The sequence below is a fragment of the Leptodactylus fuscus genome, chromosome 1 (genome assembly GCF_031893055.1).
Source record: "Leptodactylus fuscus isolate aLepFus1 chromosome 1, aLepFus1.hap2, whole genome shotgun sequence".
NCBI lineage: Eukaryota > Metazoa > Chordata > Amphibia > Anura > Leptodactylidae > Leptodactylus > Leptodactylus fuscus.
In genome coordinates, this window is record NC_134265.1 from 26,548,095 (window position 1) to 26,566,517 (window position 18,423).

An 18,423-nucleotide genomic window follows, 5' to 3' on the forward strand; every position below is an offset into this window, starting at 1 on the left:
TCTCTTGACTAGTGTGCTACATGTATTTCTCCAGATTCCAGGCTATTGAGCTCACAGAGCATTGCCTAGACTGGATACAATTGTCTCCAATTCCCAGCTGAGAGCAGGACTAGCTATGTGCAGGGTTGCTTCCTCCAGAAATCTTCTCATTCACTGACAGCAAGCAGAGATTTTGGTTAAAAAAAACCTGAAAGACAAAGTTCAGTATATTAAAAAGTTTTTCTTCTTCTGATTTTTCGTCATTTTTGTGCTGTCTCTGAGCGTCTTGGGCATCCCCCTCTTCCTTTCTTACATAAACAGCCTCCATATTGTCACTTCGGTCCCTTCTGCCGCTAACTTTCCGTAGAAGCGCCGCTGACAATTAAACACTTTGGCCACTTTCCCGAAAAGATCTTTTAATTGCATTTTGACATTAATATTCAGAGGCGTCAAAAAACTCTGCAAGATTTATAGAGCTGTGTAAATCCAGTTAGAGTCCCGCGCGGCGTCCTGGATATGGAACGTGTGCGGAGCAGATCTGAAAGTACATTTGCATGGATGACAAAGGGAATGAGCAGCAGCAGCTGTCCGGGGCCTAACCTTTAAAAATCAGGACAAAGATATGAATTATTAAAGGAGGCTTTTGTGTTGCCACTGGTTTATCAGAGTCTTCTGCCAGTGACAGGTATTGTTACTCATCTCGCCCCGTGTTATCATCCCCCGCCTGCTGTCCTTATGTAACTGCTATCAGGCTGGATACATTGTACCCTGATCCTAATCATCACATTATCCCTGCATATATCATGGTAATGGCACTTAAAGGTTAAGCGCTGTTTTCGTTCTTAAAGGGATTGTGTCACCAAATATGACCTACTTTTTAAACCAACATATATTTTGATAGGAATTATTGATAACTTTTTTTTTTTCTGTTTTTATCGTAGTTTGTAATTTTCTCTATTAAAGGGGTTGTCTAGGATAACAATTTTTTATATATTGGACCGAGACAGGTGGAAAAAAAAAAAGACATACTCACCTGTCCCTGGTGTTCAGCATTCATGTCTGGCTGCTCCTGTGTGTTTTTCCAGCGTGACCTCTGAAGCCAACGGCGGCCTCGGCAAAGGATACGGGACGTCCCATGTCCTTTCCTTACGCTGCTGATTGGCCCCAGTGGTCACGTGACTACTGAGGCCAATCAGTGGCCTAAGGAAAGGGGCCACAGACGCCTCAGTGCAGCGGATTAAACAATAAAGACAATCTAACGATAGGCAACAATGGATCACAAGGGATGCCATTGATTATAATGGAGTCTATGGCGTTTCCGTTATTTTGTCATCGACCTCACTGGACGAGTCGGGCTTGCAGGACATTTTTGTCCACAATGTCAAATGGACTCCAGCGCAGATGTGACTGTATTGTGTAGGAGCTTAGTCATTTTAGACGGGAGTTGAGGAGCAGAGCATTTCTCAAGTGAATTTCTAAGAAATCTAAAGAATAAGCAAGCCACCCTAGTCACATGAACGAGGATACCAGAGATCCCCTTTCGGTGGCGCAGTGATCACACATGGGTACTACAGAACTATTCAAAGTCTAAGGGACTGACAGATCTGAAGGTTGTACGTGGCTATCTCCACCATAGAGATCGAGTGGAACAAGCCAGGTCAGGGTTAGGCCCTATTCACATGAACGCGAAAAGCGGATGTCTGGGTAAAACAGCACATGCCCTTCATACCGGAGCGGAACCAGGTCCCAGAGGTCTTTGCCAGAGCTCCTGATGGTGGAGATGGACTGAGTAAATTCTGAGACCCAGAACCGCAGCTGTCCAGAGGACGTCGCACACACAGCGCACAACAAGTCACAGCAGGACGCAAAAACCCAAAAACCACTCACCTCGGCGGATGTAGAAGCAGAGGAAACTGGTCAGCAGAGTTGAGTGCAGTGTTAGGTGTATACCAGAAGATGGCGGAAGCACCGTAGAGTAGTCGTACTAGCAGGGTCGGCACCAGGAGGTCACTCAGTTTCCAGGGATGAGGCAAGATGTAGTCAGGCAAGCCGGGTCATACACAGGAGGTCTCGTGATACAAAGTTGCAGGCTAAAGAGAGGTGGTCTGGAAGGCAAGCAGGATGATACACAGGAGGCAAGCGAAAGGTCCACAATAGGCGGGCAGGAATCAAGGTCATGGGCAAACAGGCTGGCGCAGAGTGGAGCTGATGCCAGGGAACTGAATAACCAGCGGCAAGCTGGAGCAAGAGTCAAACTTAAATAGACTCCAGCTCGCCATCTGACCCCCGGAAGTCCGCGTTCCGATTTCAGGAGGAGACCAGCAATCGCCACAAGCTACTGTAGAGGTTCCGGTCCTCTCCCTGAAGGACCCAGAAGCGCTGGACCAGACATAGACAGAGGAGTGAGCCGACAGCCTCTATGCACGCGGTGGTTCCGGCCCGACTCCTAACACAGGAATCATGCTCTTTCATATCTAAATCTTCAACCATACAGACCACTGACTCATTTTATACATGTCACACCATATATACTGACATGTAGGACAGAGATGAAAGGTGTTATTGCCATTGATGCTCTTAGGCAACCATAAGACATCCGTAAGCCCAAATCCTGCTAACAGTAAATGGAGTTTTCTGAAGAGCCTCCAGTAAGGGGTGTGAAGACCTGGAGGAATATCACACACAAGGCTCAACATCTGAGGATTTTCAAGAGCCAGGGAAGTAGATGGGAACGTTCAAGTCCCCTGAGCTTGTATCACACTTTGAGGTGTTATGAGCCCTGCTGCAAAATACGTCTCACACACAGATTTTGGCTTTTTTTTTTTTTTCCTGTTCTCAGTTTTGACATTTGCTGCAGATTGAATGGAGGGGGAACTTATGTATACATTTCTTAAAACTCACTCTTGGCATTAGAGGAGAAATCTACCTTAACAACATCTTGAAAACCATCACACACTGTCATTGTCCTGCCTTGTTTACCGAACGTTTACTCGTATTTGAGCTTGGCTTCTTATCTGACTCATTTATTGGCTGCTTGAGCTATTTCTGGTCATCACCTGGGTCTGATATTGATCTCTGAACTTGCGCTGCCTGTCCTGACCTCTTACCTGGACTTCAGATTCTGCACATACTCTGCCTGCCCTGACTTCTTACCTGGACTTCAGATTCTGCACATACTCTGCCTACCCTGACTTCTTACCTGGACTTCAGATTCTGCACATACTCTGCCTACCCTGACTTCTTACCTGGACTTCAGATTCTGCACATACTCTGCCTACCCTGACTTCTTACCTGGACTTCAGATTCTGCACATACTCTGCCTACCCTGACTTCTTACCTGGACTTCAGATTATCCACATACTCTGCCAGCCCAAACGTCTAACCAGGACATCAGATTCTACACATACTCTGCCTGCCCTGACCTCTGCCTGTGCCTTGACTACTGACTTTTGACCTATGCCTCACACACTGTTGTCAGCTTGTCCAGGTCAAAAGTCATCTATATCAGGACTATTCCTAAAGGTGGCAATCTGGTGGTCCCCTGCATTGAAGACCAGATCCCTGTACAGGGCTGTACTTTTTTAATGGGAGAGTTGCACATTAACCTCACTCTTTTCCCTGTATACCCTTTAAGGGTATGTTCACATAGTGCCGCAGGTTTTGCAAACAGATTTTAATGCATTACAAAGATAAAAACTCAAGTTTTAAGGCGTAATTTGCCCAAAAAATGGACAAAATGCAAAAAAGACCAAGCATAGGAGAACGCCTTTAACAATTGCTCCTAGTGTCAACAGACCCTTAAAATGCAGACTCGGTGTTCAGGGCAGGGACAGCTCTTGGTGACAATCCACATTGCAGTCGGGTAGTTATATTGATAGTTATTACACAGAAATATTCAGATATGCAGACGCTCCAATTAAACGCGAATACAGATGGTTGTAATTATTTTGCCCCAATACACTTCAATGGCCGCATACCAGACATTGCTGTTCCCTCCGTAATGAGGCTTTCATCTACCAGCGGAAAAACACACATTATTAATCTTCACAAAAATCATCCAATGTGTTTGTTTTCCTTTTTTAAAATCTTGATTGGACTTGTTTTAGATATACACAAACAAAAATTAATTTACAGCCCCCACCCCCCCTTGGTCTCCTAATCCGTCCTTCAAATCCAGGGTTAAAATATATATATATATATATATATATATATATATATATATATGAATTTCACCTGCCTGAGGCTATAACAATCATTGGGAATGAAGGTGTTCGATTGGTCGGGGTCTGACTGCTGGGACCCCACCGATCGTGGGAACGGATGACCTCGAGCCAGTCTCTCCATTTTTTTTCTATGGGACTGATGGAGATTGCTGAATGCCTTGCGATTTCCCTGACACTCCAGATCTTGTTGCCGTATTACCTTGTTACTGTCGGCAGCGCGTCCTTATAATAAACAAACCTCACAGCAGCGCTCCCCTGTGCAGCCTGTTTATCTCCGAGTAACTGCAACCAGCGGAGCAATAGATCAGGGATTCCCAGCTGGGACAGGAGCGCGCCAATTTATTATCATCATGTACAAAGTGCAAAAGCAAATAAATAAAATACACAAAAAATACATTCTTATGCTGATGGGTCTGGATATTGCTGTATAGCCATTTTCTGATTACTTGAACATCCAGTGAAATTCTGTGCTTATGAATGAAAAGGCCATAGAGAGAGATTCATATTGTATACAAGTGTGTGGAGCAAATACTGTATACAGTAAGACACAGTGACCATGTGCGAGTCTAGAAACATTACAACTTACTACTAGTAATATTCTATAGAAAAGATGGAGTCACTGTGTACATACATTACATTACTTATCCTGTACTGATCCTGAGTTACATCCTGTATTATACTCCAGAGCTGCGCTCACTATTCTGCTGGTGCAGTCACTGTGTACATACATTACATTACTTATCCTGTACTGATCCTGAGTTACATCCTGTATTATACTCCAGAGCTGCGCTCACTATTCTGCTGGTACAGTCACTGTGTACATACATTACATTACTTATCCTGTACTGATCCTGAGTTACATCCTGTATTATACTCCAGAGCTGCGCTCACTATTCTGCTGGTACCGTCACTGTGTACATATATTACATTACTTATCCTGTACTGATCCTGAGTTACATCCTGTATTATACCCCAGAGCTGCGCTCACTATTCTGCTGGTACAGTGACTGTGTACATACATTACATTACTGATCCTGTACTGATCCTGAGTTACATCCTGTATTATACTCCAGAGCTGCACTCACTATACTGCTGGTACAGTCACTGTGTACATACATTACATTACTTATCCTGTACTGATCCTGAGTTACATCCTGTATTATACTCCAGAGCTGCACTCACTATTCTGCTGGTACAGTGACTGTGTACATACATTACATTACTGATCCTGTACTGATCCTGAGTTACATCCTGTATTATACTCCAGAGCTGCACTCACTATTCTGCTGGTGCAGTCACTGTGTACATACATTACATTACTTATCCTGTACTGATCCTGAGTTACATCCTGTATTATACTCCAGAGCTGCGCTCACTATTCTGCTGGTGCAGTCACTGTGTACATACATTACATTACTTATCCTGTACTGATCCTGAGTTACATCCTGTATTATACTCCAGAGCTGCACTCACTATTCTGCTGGTACAGTGACTGTGTACATACATTACATTACTGATCCTGTACTGATCCTGAGTTATATCCTGTATTATACTCCAGAGCTGCGCTCACTATTCTGCTGGTACAGTGACTGTGTACATACATTACATTACTGATCCTGTACTGATCCTGAGTTACATCCTGTATTATACTCCAGAGCTGCACTCACTATACTGCTGGTACAGTCACTGTGTACATACATTACATTACTTATTCTGTACTGATCCTGAGTTACATCCTGTATTATACTCCAGAGCTGCGCTCACTAATAACAGAGGAACCTCACAAATCACAGTTGAAAGAATGGATCTCCTAGAATATTTGCATTATTGGGGTTGCCAGTATTCGTACATTAGACTTTTCAGGCCGTTCCATCACGTCATACTTAATTAATATAAGGAAACCTACTCCAGTAAATTACAGGCCGCTCTGATCGCTGAAGCATATGACGACCTTGGCCCAAACAAGTCTGAACTGGTGTCCTTTGTCTTGAGAAATAGCAGGAGACTGCTGAGATACACATCCCTATAGCCGCTCATGGCTGTGATTGACAGCTCGGCCTCCCTGGAGGTTCTGCAGCAGCTTCACTTGCCAGGTAGCCTGATAATTACTGAGAAGTGAAGGTGTAAATGTAAATTACCGGCCCGATCCCACGAGACCGCGGCTAAAAATGCCTTTCTGATGACTGTCGGCATTTCTCTGTTAATGAGGAAGATCTTATGACCTACAAGATGGAAGGAGGGACGTGGAATATCTTCAGGAATTCACCCAACATTACCGGGCGGGTGGATGATAATGTGTATGGAAATTACTCCGAAGTGCTTGGTTAGTCATAGATAAAGGGAAACTCATCCATTCATAGACGTGGAAATCATGTGGAGCCATTTTCTTTATACTCTAGTCACAACCAAAGCTGCATTCAAATCCAGCACAGACAATCTATTATGTTATACATAGGTATTGCCTGTAGGAGCGCCCTACACAAGACTGGTCGGCATGAGGAGGGGCGTAGAGATCTGTCCATTCATAGGCTGGTGCCATAGATTCAAAATGTCTGACTATGGTTTCAACTTCCGGTCTCCAAATATAAAAATGGAGGCGTTTCACTAAGTGCGGTGGTTTATTTTAGTTCTCAATATTCAGAAGCCTCCTGTCCTGGATAGAGCGGAATCTCACACAGACCTGTTAATTTTTATTGAATTTCGTTAATGTTTCCTCCGCACTTTCTGCTGATGTGTCCGCTCCAGATACTCAGTATAAGAGGAAGAGAAATGTACAAGGATCATTAACCCCTTACTGTGTCATAGCCTGGACCAGCACACGTGTGGGAGGAAGGGGATGTACTGGAAATGGACCTAATATACAGGGATAATACACACAGTGATGTCACAGTACAGAGATAATACACACAGTGATGTCACAGCACAGAGATAATACACACAGTGATGTCACAGTACCGGATAATACACACAGTGATGTCACAGTACAGAGATAATACACACAGTGATGTCACAGTACAGGGATAATACACACAGTGATGTCACAGTACAGAGATAATACACACAGTGATGTCACAGTACAGGGATAATACACACAGTGATGTCACAGTACAGAGATAATACACAGTGATGTCACAGTACAGGATAATACACACAGTGATGTCACAGTACAGGGATAATACACACAGTGATGTCACAGTACAGGATAATACACACAGTGATGTCACAGTACAGGATAATACACACAGTGATGTCACAGTACAGGGATAATACACACAGTGATGTCACAGTACAGGATAATACACACAGTGATGTCACAGTACAGGATAATACACACAGTGATGTCACAGTACAGGGATAATACACACAGTGATGTCACAGTACAGGGATAATACACACAGAGATGTCACAGTACAGGGATAATACACACAGTGATGTCACAGTACAGAGATAATACACACAGTGATGTCACAGTACAGGATAATACACACAGTGATGTCACAGTACAGAGATAATACACACAGTGATGTCACAGTACAGGATAATACACACAGTGATGTCACAGTACAGGGATAATACACACAGTGTTGTCACAGTACAGAGATAATACACACAGTGATGTCACAGTACAGGATAATACACACAGTGATGTCACAGTACAGGGATAATACACACAGTGATGTCACAGTACTGAGATAATACACACAGTGATGTCACAGTACAGGGATAATACACACAGTGATGTCACAGTACAGAGATAATACACACAGTGATGTCACAGTACAGGGATAATACACACAGTGATGTCACAGTACAGGAATAATACACACAGTGATGACACAGTACAGGATAATACACACAGTGATGTCACAGTACAGGGATAATACACACAGTGATGTCACAGTACAGAGGTAATACACACAGTGATGTCACAGTACAGAGATAATACACACAGTGATGTCACAGTACAGGGATAATACACACAGTGATGTCACAGTACAGAGATAATACACACAGTGATGTCACAGTACAGAGATAATACACACAGTGATGTCACAGTACAGGGATAATACAGTGATGTCACAGTACAATGATAATACACACAGTGATGTCACAGTACAGAGATAATACACACAGTGATGTCACAGAACAGGGATAATACAGACAGTGATGACACAGTACAGGATAATACACACAGTGATGTCACAGTACAGGGATAATACACACAGTGATGTCACAGTACAGAGATAATACACACAGTGATGTCACAGTACAGAGATAATACACACAGTGATGTCACAGTACAGGGATAATACAGTGATGTCACAGTACAATGATAATACACACAGTGATGTCACAGTACAATGATAATACACACAGTGATGTCACAGTACAATGATAATACACACAGTGATGTCACAGTACAGGGATAATACACACAGTGATGTCACAGTACAGGGATAATACAGTGATGTCACAGTACAGGGATAATACACACAGTGATGTCACAGTACAGGGATAATACACACAGTGATGTCACAGTACAGGATAATACACACAGTGATGTCACAGTACAGGGATAATACACACAGTGATGTCACATTACAGGATAATACACACAGTGATGTCACAGTACAGAGATAATACACACAGTGATGTCACAGTACAGAGATAATACACACAGTGATGTCACAGTACAGAGATAATACACACAGTGATGTCACAGTACAGAGATAATACACACAGTGATGTCACAGTACAGAGATAATACACACAGTGATGTCACAGTACAGGGATAATACAGTGATGTCACAGTACAATGATAATACACACAGTGATGTCACAGTACAATGATAATACACACAGTGATGTCACAGTACTGGGATAATACACACAGTGATGTCACAGTACAGGGATAATACACACAGTGATGTCACAGTACATGATAATACACACAGTGATGTCACAGTACATGATAATACACACAGTGATGTCACAGTACAGGGATAATACACACAGTGATGTCACAGTACATGATAATACACACAGTGATGTCACAGTACAGGGATAATACACACAGTGATGTCACAGTACATGATAATACACACAGTGATGTCACAGTACTGGGATAATACACACAGTGATGTCACAGTACAGGGATAATACACACAGTGATGTCACAGTACAGGGATAATACGCACAGTGATGTCACAGTACAGGGATAATACACACAGTGATGTCACAGTACAGGGATAATACACACAGTGATGTCACAGTACAGAGATAATACACACAGTGATGTCACAGTACAGGATAATACACACAGTGATGTCACAGTACAGGGATAATACACACAGTGATGTCACAGTACAGGGATAATACACACAGTGATGTCACAGTACAGAGATAATACACACAGTGATGTCACAGTACAGAGATAATACACACAGTGATGTCACAGTACAGGATAATACATACAGTGATGTCACAGTACAGAGATAATACACACAGTGATGTCACAGTACAGAGATAATACACACAGTGATGTCACAGTACATGGATAATACACACAGTGATGTCACAGTACAGGATAATACATACAGTGATGTCACAGTACAGAGATAATACACTCAGTGATATCACAGTACAGAGATAATACACACAGTGATGTCACAGTACATGGATAATACACACAGTGATGTCACAGTACAGGATAATACACACAGTGATGTCACAGTACAGGATAATACACACAGTGATGTCACAGTACAGGGATAATACACACAGTGATGTCACAGTACATGGATAATACACACAGTGATGTCACAGTACAGGATAATACACACAGTGATGTCACAGTACAGGATAATACACACAGTGATGTCACAGTACAGGATAATACACACAGTGATGTCACAGTACAGGATAATATACACAGTGATGTCACAGTACAGGGATAATACACACAGTGATGTCACAGTACAGGGATAATACACACAGAGATGTCACAGTACAGAGATAATACACACAGTGATGTCACAGTACAGGATAATACACACAGTGATGTCACAGTACAGAGATAATACACACAGTGATGTCACAGTACAGGATAATACACACAGTGATGTCACAGTACATGGATAACACACACAGTGATGTCACAGTACAGGATAATACACACAGTGATGTCACAGTACAGGATAATACACACAGTGATGTCACAGTACAGGATAATACACACAGTGATGTCACAGTACAGGATAATACACACAGTGATGTCACAGTACAGGATAATACACACAGTGATGTCACAGTACAGGATAATACACACAGTGATGTCACAGTACAGGATAATACACACAGTGATGTCACAGTACAGGGATAATACACACAGTGATGTCACAGTACAGGATAATACACACAGTGATGTCACAGTACAGGATAATACACACAGTGATGTCACAGTACAGGATAATACACACAGTGATGTCACAGTACAGGGATAATACACACAGTGATGTCACAGTACAGGGATAATACACACAGTGATGTCACAGTACAGGGATAATACACACAGTGATGTCACAGTACAAGGATAATACACACAGTGATGTCACAGTACAGGGATAATACACACAGTGATGTCACAGTACAGAGATAATACACACAGTGATGTCACAGTACAGGGATAATACACACAGTGATGTCACAGTACAGAGGTAATACACACAGTGATGTCACAGTACAGAGATAATACACACAGTGATGTCACAGTACAGGATAATACACACAGTGATGTCACAGTACAGAGATAATACACACAGTGATGTCACAGTACAGGGATAATACACACAGTGATGTCACAGTACAGAGGTAATACACACAGTGATGTCACAGTACAGGGATAATACACACAGTGATGTCACAGTACAGGGATAATACACACAGTGATGTCACAGTACAGGATAATACACACAGTGATGTCACAGTACAGAGATAATACACACAGTGATGTCACAGTACAGGGATAATACACACAGTGATGTCACAGTACAGGGATAATACACACAGTGATGTCACAGTACAGGGATAATACACACAGTGATGTCACACTTTGGCCATCCTATCATCTTATTGTATAATCTCAGCCTTCCACGGTCTCGGCAGCTGTTGATACTTTTCCTATCTTGCAGGGATGAGAAGAACCAGTCCATCATTGTAAGCGGAGAATCTGGAGCTGGGAAAACCGTGTCTGCCAAGTATGCCATGAGATACTTTGCCACTGTTGGAGGTTCTGCCAGCGAAACTAACGTGGAGGAGAAAGTCCTGGCGTCCAGTCCCATTATGGAGGTGAAACTCGCGCTGTCTGTACACCTTTGGAGCGTGTTCACATTCATTTATGGTGGTCTCGCTTGGGGTTTACACAGATGATCAGTAATACATACGTGTGACTGTATACACTGTATATCCTAATTCACTGAGAGGGTGACACGTGCATGTCAGGACGGATGACGTTCCATTCCAGATATAGATCATTAGGTTACCTGGAATTCTTGGCCCTGGCACCATTTACCGTTATTATAGGTGCGGTATTATGGAGGCGGCTTAGGTAATGGATAGCTAGACTCATTACTAAATGGCAGATTCCTTTATACAGTAACCTGTGTGACATGTCAGTCATTCCTTCCCTGAAATTCTGCAGTGATCCCTCACTGGGTACAACTCGCTGCCACGTATGCCCTGTCCCATCAGACGACTGTATGGGGTTAATCTAGTTCCCCTTGGGCCGCTATAGCGTCTTCTGATGACTACCAGGGGTTTCGAGCGTTGGATCTGATATTGAGAATCAGTATTTTAGTTGCTGAAAACGCCTTAAACGTGGAGTCGGTAAATCTGACTACGACTACGACTCCTCTGGACTTGCCACAGAGCATGCCCACAACACTCCCCCCGTACAGTTCACAAATGTCACGTCTTCACTAGCATCTACCATCGCTTTTATTTTATTTTCTGGATCATCGTGGTTTATCGTTTTATGGTCGGCAGACATGCGTCCATAAACCAAGCACTTCTTATTATATGAAGTCATCGAGACGCGTCGCTGGGATTACCCGGGGCCTGTCTGACTCAGCAAAAAAATGTGCGAGCGAATGTAACTGAGGAATCGTAAAAAAACGCCATCCTGAGCTCGCTGTAACCACAGGCCGTGAATTCATTGAAATTTTTGCACGGATTAATTTTCAACTAGATTCCTGTTCTATTGTTTTTTATATTGATTTTATTGTTTTATTTGTTTTCAATATTGCCATCCTTAAAGGGGGTGTCTGCTATTTGTTAGAAGGGTCGGCTTTCATTGTGCTTATCATAAAGTGTCCCTCTTCTGGGATGCCTAGCTTGTAGGAAACCTAGAAATAAGGGTGAAGTTTCCCTGCAGTGCCCCCACAGGAGGAATTAGGTATTGCACCATTGAAATGTATTGCACCATTGAAATCATTGGGTTGTATGTGTAATGGAGGGCAGGGCGGGTCCTCCAGAGATAAGACACTCTTTATAACAGCCCTCCACTCTGCCCATAAGATGAGGATCCTGAACACAGGCCCGCTTCTAGTATCCAAGGCCTGTGGGACATCAGGAGAGGGGACCTGCAGCTTGTATTCTCCAGAATATGACTCCATCCTCTATGATGTTGAACCTATAAGGAAGCAGAACATCAGTGGGAACTAGGGTTCAGTGATCGGAATTGGAAAAGATCGATAAATTTCGCGATCAGGATTCCGATCCCGATCTTTTCCGGCGGGATCGAGGTCAGAGGTTATCTCAAGATCGGCTCAACCCTATTCACGTTTATATCATGAATAGGGTTGAGCGATCGGGATCGGGAAAGATCGGATCCCAATCGACAATCGAGCAAATTTCGGAATCGGCTGGAAATTGATCATAATTAAAATCGATCCTGAAATTTCAAGATCGGCTCAACCCTGGTGGGAAACTGTCCCCACTTGGATTAAAGATGGCCGCCATATGGGGGCCCAAATCCTACTGATAGGTTCCCTTCACCTAGGGCATCGCGTGGATCCAAATCGTCGTCCATGTTTGTAAACCAACTACTACTATTCAGACAAGTGTACCTTGTATACCCCGGATATGTACTAGCGGGGCCTATCACTACTTATTATAGTCTTGTGTGACTGGTATTGACCATTCTCCATTATACTCCATGTAACATCTGGCTGCTGCAGTATGGTGGACAAAGCAAACAGACGTCCGGTGCGACTGAGGGGAGCAACCAGACGCGTCACCGGTATTGCCAACCTGTACATGGATAGTTCTGGTCTGGGGTCTATTCATCTGGTCTGTTATTAGGTCACATACAGGAAAGATGAAAGACAGACGCTGCAGATCTCAGGTTACCGGGATCTGAATGGAGGTCGGGAACAGGCGCAGCATTGTATGGAGGAGCCCTGGGGTATAGGAGGAGTGCAATGGTGGCATAACATGGTCCGGAACTGAATATGCATTGTACACTGTGGTCTGTCTATGTCATATCTATCTATTTATCTATCTATCTATCTATCTATCTCTCTCCTATCTATCTATCCATCCATCCATCCATATATCCCCTTATTTTGTGATGGCCACCCATTGAACCTCACTTACGCCATATCTGTATTTTTACTCTCACAGGCCATTGGAAATGCCAAAACCACCCGGAATGACAACAGCAGTAGGTTTGGGAAATATATCCAGATCGGATTTGACAAGAGATATCACATTATTGGTGCCAATATGAGGACGTACCTGCTGGAGAAGTCTCGCGTTGTGTTCCAGGTTTGTGTCCTTTACCTGTATCTGGAAGTTCTGGATGTCCCAGCTTACCATAGTAATCCTCAAGTGCTTGAGTAATAATGTTTGCACTATCTTTGACTTACATCACAACATCGTCTCCACTCACACCCAAAGCTGTGGTCTCAGACACACAAGCATCTCCATAAATATACATGAAGGTTTTTTTCATCAGACTCTTGTATGTCGCCTGGTGTACATACTACATATAATGCCCCACATGCATGTAACTCCTCGCAGGCCCTTGTGCAAGACCTCAGCTTGGGCTCAACATATCTTCACACTTATCAGCCGCATCCCATACAAACATTTTACCAGCTCTTTCCTTTCCCTTTCCTTCTCTATCTGGACCCAGACCACCATGAAGACTTGTACACAACATGTCTGTGCTCACAAGATTCCCATCATTCCTATATTTGCCATCCCCTGTCGGTGCCCCTACATAGTAATCGTGCCCTATTTTGTACCACAGCCTCCCCACAGATTTCCTCCATGACTATATGCTGTTGACCAATTGCTGTGTTCTGTCAGGGTTAATTCTCCCCTTTCAGACAGTGGAAGGCTGTGCAACAGTAATCTTTCCTCCAGTGCACCAGAGGACAGGGGGAATAAATGTATGACACACAGACTACCAGCCATTAAAGGAAATCAGAAGGGGGTCAAAGAAGCTTTTGCACTCCTTATCTTTTACCTTCCCTTCATGCTATCTATCTATCTATCTATCTATCTATCTATCTATCTTTCGTCTATTTGTCCATCTATTTCATATATATTTATTATTATTTATTTATTTATTTAGCACCATTAATTCCATGGTGCTGTACATTATTATATTAATTCCAGGGTGCTGTACATTATTATATTAATTCTATGGTGCTGTACATTATTATATTAATTCCAGGGTGCTGTACATTATTATATTAATTCCATGGTGCTGTACATTATTATATTAATTCCATGGTGCTTTACATTATTATATTCCAGGGTGTTGTACATTATTATATTAATTCCATGGTGCTGTACATTATTATATTAATTCCATGGTGCTGTACATTATTATATTCCAGGGTGTTGTACATTATTATATTAATTCCAGGGTGCTGTACATTATTATATTAATTCCATGGTGCTGTACATTATTATATTAATTCCATGGTGCTTTACATTATTATATTAATTCCAGGGTGCTGTACATTATTATATTAATTCCATGGTGCTGTACATTATTATATTAATTCCATGGTGCTTTACATTATTATATTCCAGGGTGTTGTACATTATTATATTAATCCCATGGTGCTGGACATTATTATATTAATTCCATGGTGCTTTACATTTGGGGGTTACATACAATACACAGAATATACAGGTAGATATAATACTAACAGTGATCGGCTGGCACAGTGGGGTAGAGGGCCCTGCCCGCGAGGGCTTACAGTCTATGAGGGAAGGGGGTAGAGACAGAAGGAGAGGGGGAGACTGTACAGATGGCGGTGTGGTGATAGTGTTATTGGAGGTTGTAGGCCTTCCTGAATAGGGGAGTCTTCAGGGCCTTCTTGAAGCCTGTGATTGTGGGGGTCAGTCTTATGTGTCGTGGTAAGGAGTTCCAGAGTATGGGGGATGCATAGGAGAAATCTTGGAGATGGTTGTGTGAGGAGCGGATGAGAGCAGAGCGGAGTAGGAGGTCATTGTAGGATCTGAGGTTACGTGTGGGCAGGTAGTGGGAGATGAGGTCAGAGATATATGGAGGGGACAGGGTGTGGATGGCTTTGTATGTCAGTGTTAGTAGCTTGAACTCAATTTACTGGGCTATAGGTAGTCAGTGGAGGGACTGGCAGAGGGGAGCAGCCGATGAAGATCGGGGGGTGAGGTGGATTAAGCGAGCAGCGCAGTTTAAGGTGGACTGGAGGGGGGCGAGGGTGTTAGCTGGGAGTCCATGGAGAAGGGTGTTGCAGTAATCTAGGCAAGAGATTATGAGGGCCTGGACGAGCGTCTTAGTAGTTTCAGGGGTGAGGAAGGAGCGAATTCGGTGGATGTTCTTGAGTTGGAGGCGGCAGGAAGTGTTGAGGGTTTGAATGTGTGACTTGAAGGATAGGTCGGAGTCCGGGTTAGTCCAAAACATCGGGCCTGTGGGACAGGGGTAAGTTCGGTTCCTCTATCTATCTATCTATCTATCTATCTATCTATCTATCTATCTATCCCATATCTATCTATCTATCTATCTATCTATCTATCTATCTCCTATCTATCTATCTATCTATCTGTCTATTTCATATCTATCTATCTATCTATCTATCTATCTATCTATCTTCTCAGTATCTGTCCCTGTCGCCTTAAGGACTTTCAATTCAATTTTCTTATCCTTGGCACAAACTTTAAAGAAAGTTTTCTTTAAAAATAGAAGTAATTGAATCAGATTTGTTCTCTTCTGCCGAAGTGATAGAATGAGAAGACTGGATCTCTGCTAAAAAGAAACATTTGGAGATTGAAGTCGGTTCCCCAGTGAATGACAAATGTCCCTTCACTCTCAGCTGCCCGGGATAGTCTGTCTTCTGTTTTTCTGCCAGATTGATTTTTCTCATTCTATAAACTGAGAACAAGGACATGGAAGGAGTGGGCAGTCATTGCTTTATACGCAAGGCCGACTCTCTGGAGCGAGACTTTCTTGCAGCGCTCACTCTTACATTATGACTATTGGTTATTGGCGTCCAGGGACAATATAGTCAGTAAGAGTCTATTCACATGTTGCTGTCAAATTTGTATTTCCGTGATTTCGCAAAAATTTTACGTGAATAACAGAAACAAAATAGTTTTGTTGTTTGCCTATAGATGTCTGTCGACAGTTATTTTTTAAATAAAGGATCTTTCACCAACTCCAAGTTCTTTCCATCCATTTGTCAGTGTGATTCCACTGAATCTGGCGCTGTTGGAATTTTTTCTCTAGCCCACACCATTCCTGAGAAATCAGTGCAGTTAATTTTGGTGCCCGATATCCTAACTAAACTCCCTTATGTCAAGTGGGTGGTATCAAGCAGGAGCAGGCAACGGGGCGTGACTAAGAGTTCCAATCAGTTGCAGGGACTGTCAGAGCCTAGTCACATCCCCTTGTCTGCTTTTGCCTGACACCACCCACTTGACATAAGGGAGTTTAGTTAGAATATTTAGGCTCTGTTATGTTATATGGATGGCATCAGACAAGAGGGGCATGATTCAGAGCTCCAATCAGAAGCAGCCATTGTCAGAGCTCAGTATCACAGCCCTTGTCTGCTCCTGCCTGACAACACCCACTTTACATTAGGGAGTCTAGTTAACTTATCAGGCACCAAAACTGACTGCACTGATAGTTCAGAAACGGTGCAGGCTAGAGAAAAAAATCCAACTTTGCTGAAATCAGTGGAGGGACGGCTGTTAAAGGATGAAAAAGGTGGAGGCCGTGAAAGATCCACTGGTATTAATTGCTGTTAATTTGATCCTAATATGTCTCTTTTGTTACCAGGCGGAAGAAGAGAGGAACTACCATATCTTCTACCAGCTCTGCGCCTCTGCCGGTTTGCCCGAATTTGCCGACTTATCACTATGTAAGTCATTCTTCACAGCTCAGCTTTTCCGCGCTCATAAATGTCCTGTTAGATACAAAAACAAAATCAGTAAAATCCATCAGATTGTCGTAATGAATAATTAGAACCCACAGATGTGAGCTTAGATGTAATTACGTGAGACTGTGCATAATTACCCTATCAATAAAGTTTATCAAATAAAACATTTTAATGGTTCACCGGAGACGCTCAGCATTTGTTGTAAATTATCGACCCATTCAGCATTATGTACGCCGACTGTAATATAAAGATTAGGGCTGACTGGAGGGGCCCCAGTTTTGTTCACATTGCACCCGTCCCCCGACCCGACCCCTACTGAGCATGATCTTCTCTTCCTTGATCTTTTTCTGTCCTATATGATCATACGTGACTTCTAAAAAAAAAATGGCTGCAACGGAAATCTAAAACCCCTTACTATTGTACGTAACACAGGACGTCTGTAGAAAGCAGAATAGGACATAGGCTGGGAGGGAGCTTGCTGCAACAGGAATCTAAACCTATTACTACTGCAGGTGAAGCAGGAAGTCTGTAGAAAAGAGCGTGGTGCATAGGCTGGGAGGGAGCTTGCTGCAACAGAAATCTAAACCCATTACTACTGTGGGTGAAACAGGAAGGCTGGGAGGAGGCTTCCGATATAAGAGTTACTCTACTACTGCAGGTGAACAGGAGGTCGCTAGAAAAGAGGGTGCGGCATCGGCTGAGAGGGACCTTGCTGCAACAGAAATCTAAACCTTTTATGACTGTAGGTGAAACAATATGCCTGTGGAAAAGAGGGCGGTGCATAG

The 18,423-nt window shown here is 43.0% G+C and overlaps 1 protein-coding gene across 2 annotated transcripts in view; it reads left to right on the forward strand.

Moving 5' to 3' along the window:
- The window catches only part of MYO5B (myosin VB), a 131,473-nt gene that overhangs the window by 61,054 nt on the left and 51,996 nt on the right, over window positions 1–18,423 (forward strand). For both annotated transcript variants that reach the window (XM_075268278.1, XM_075268285.1), the window contains exons 5-7: window positions 11,393–11,549; window positions 13,884–14,027; window positions 17,539–17,620. In XM_075268278.1, the coding sequence (XP_075124379.1) occupies window positions 11,393–11,549; window positions 13,884–14,027; window positions 17,539–17,620 (383 nt within the window). The remainder of the gene's footprint in view (window positions 1–11,392; window positions 11,550–13,883; window positions 14,028–17,538; window positions 17,621–18,423) is intronic.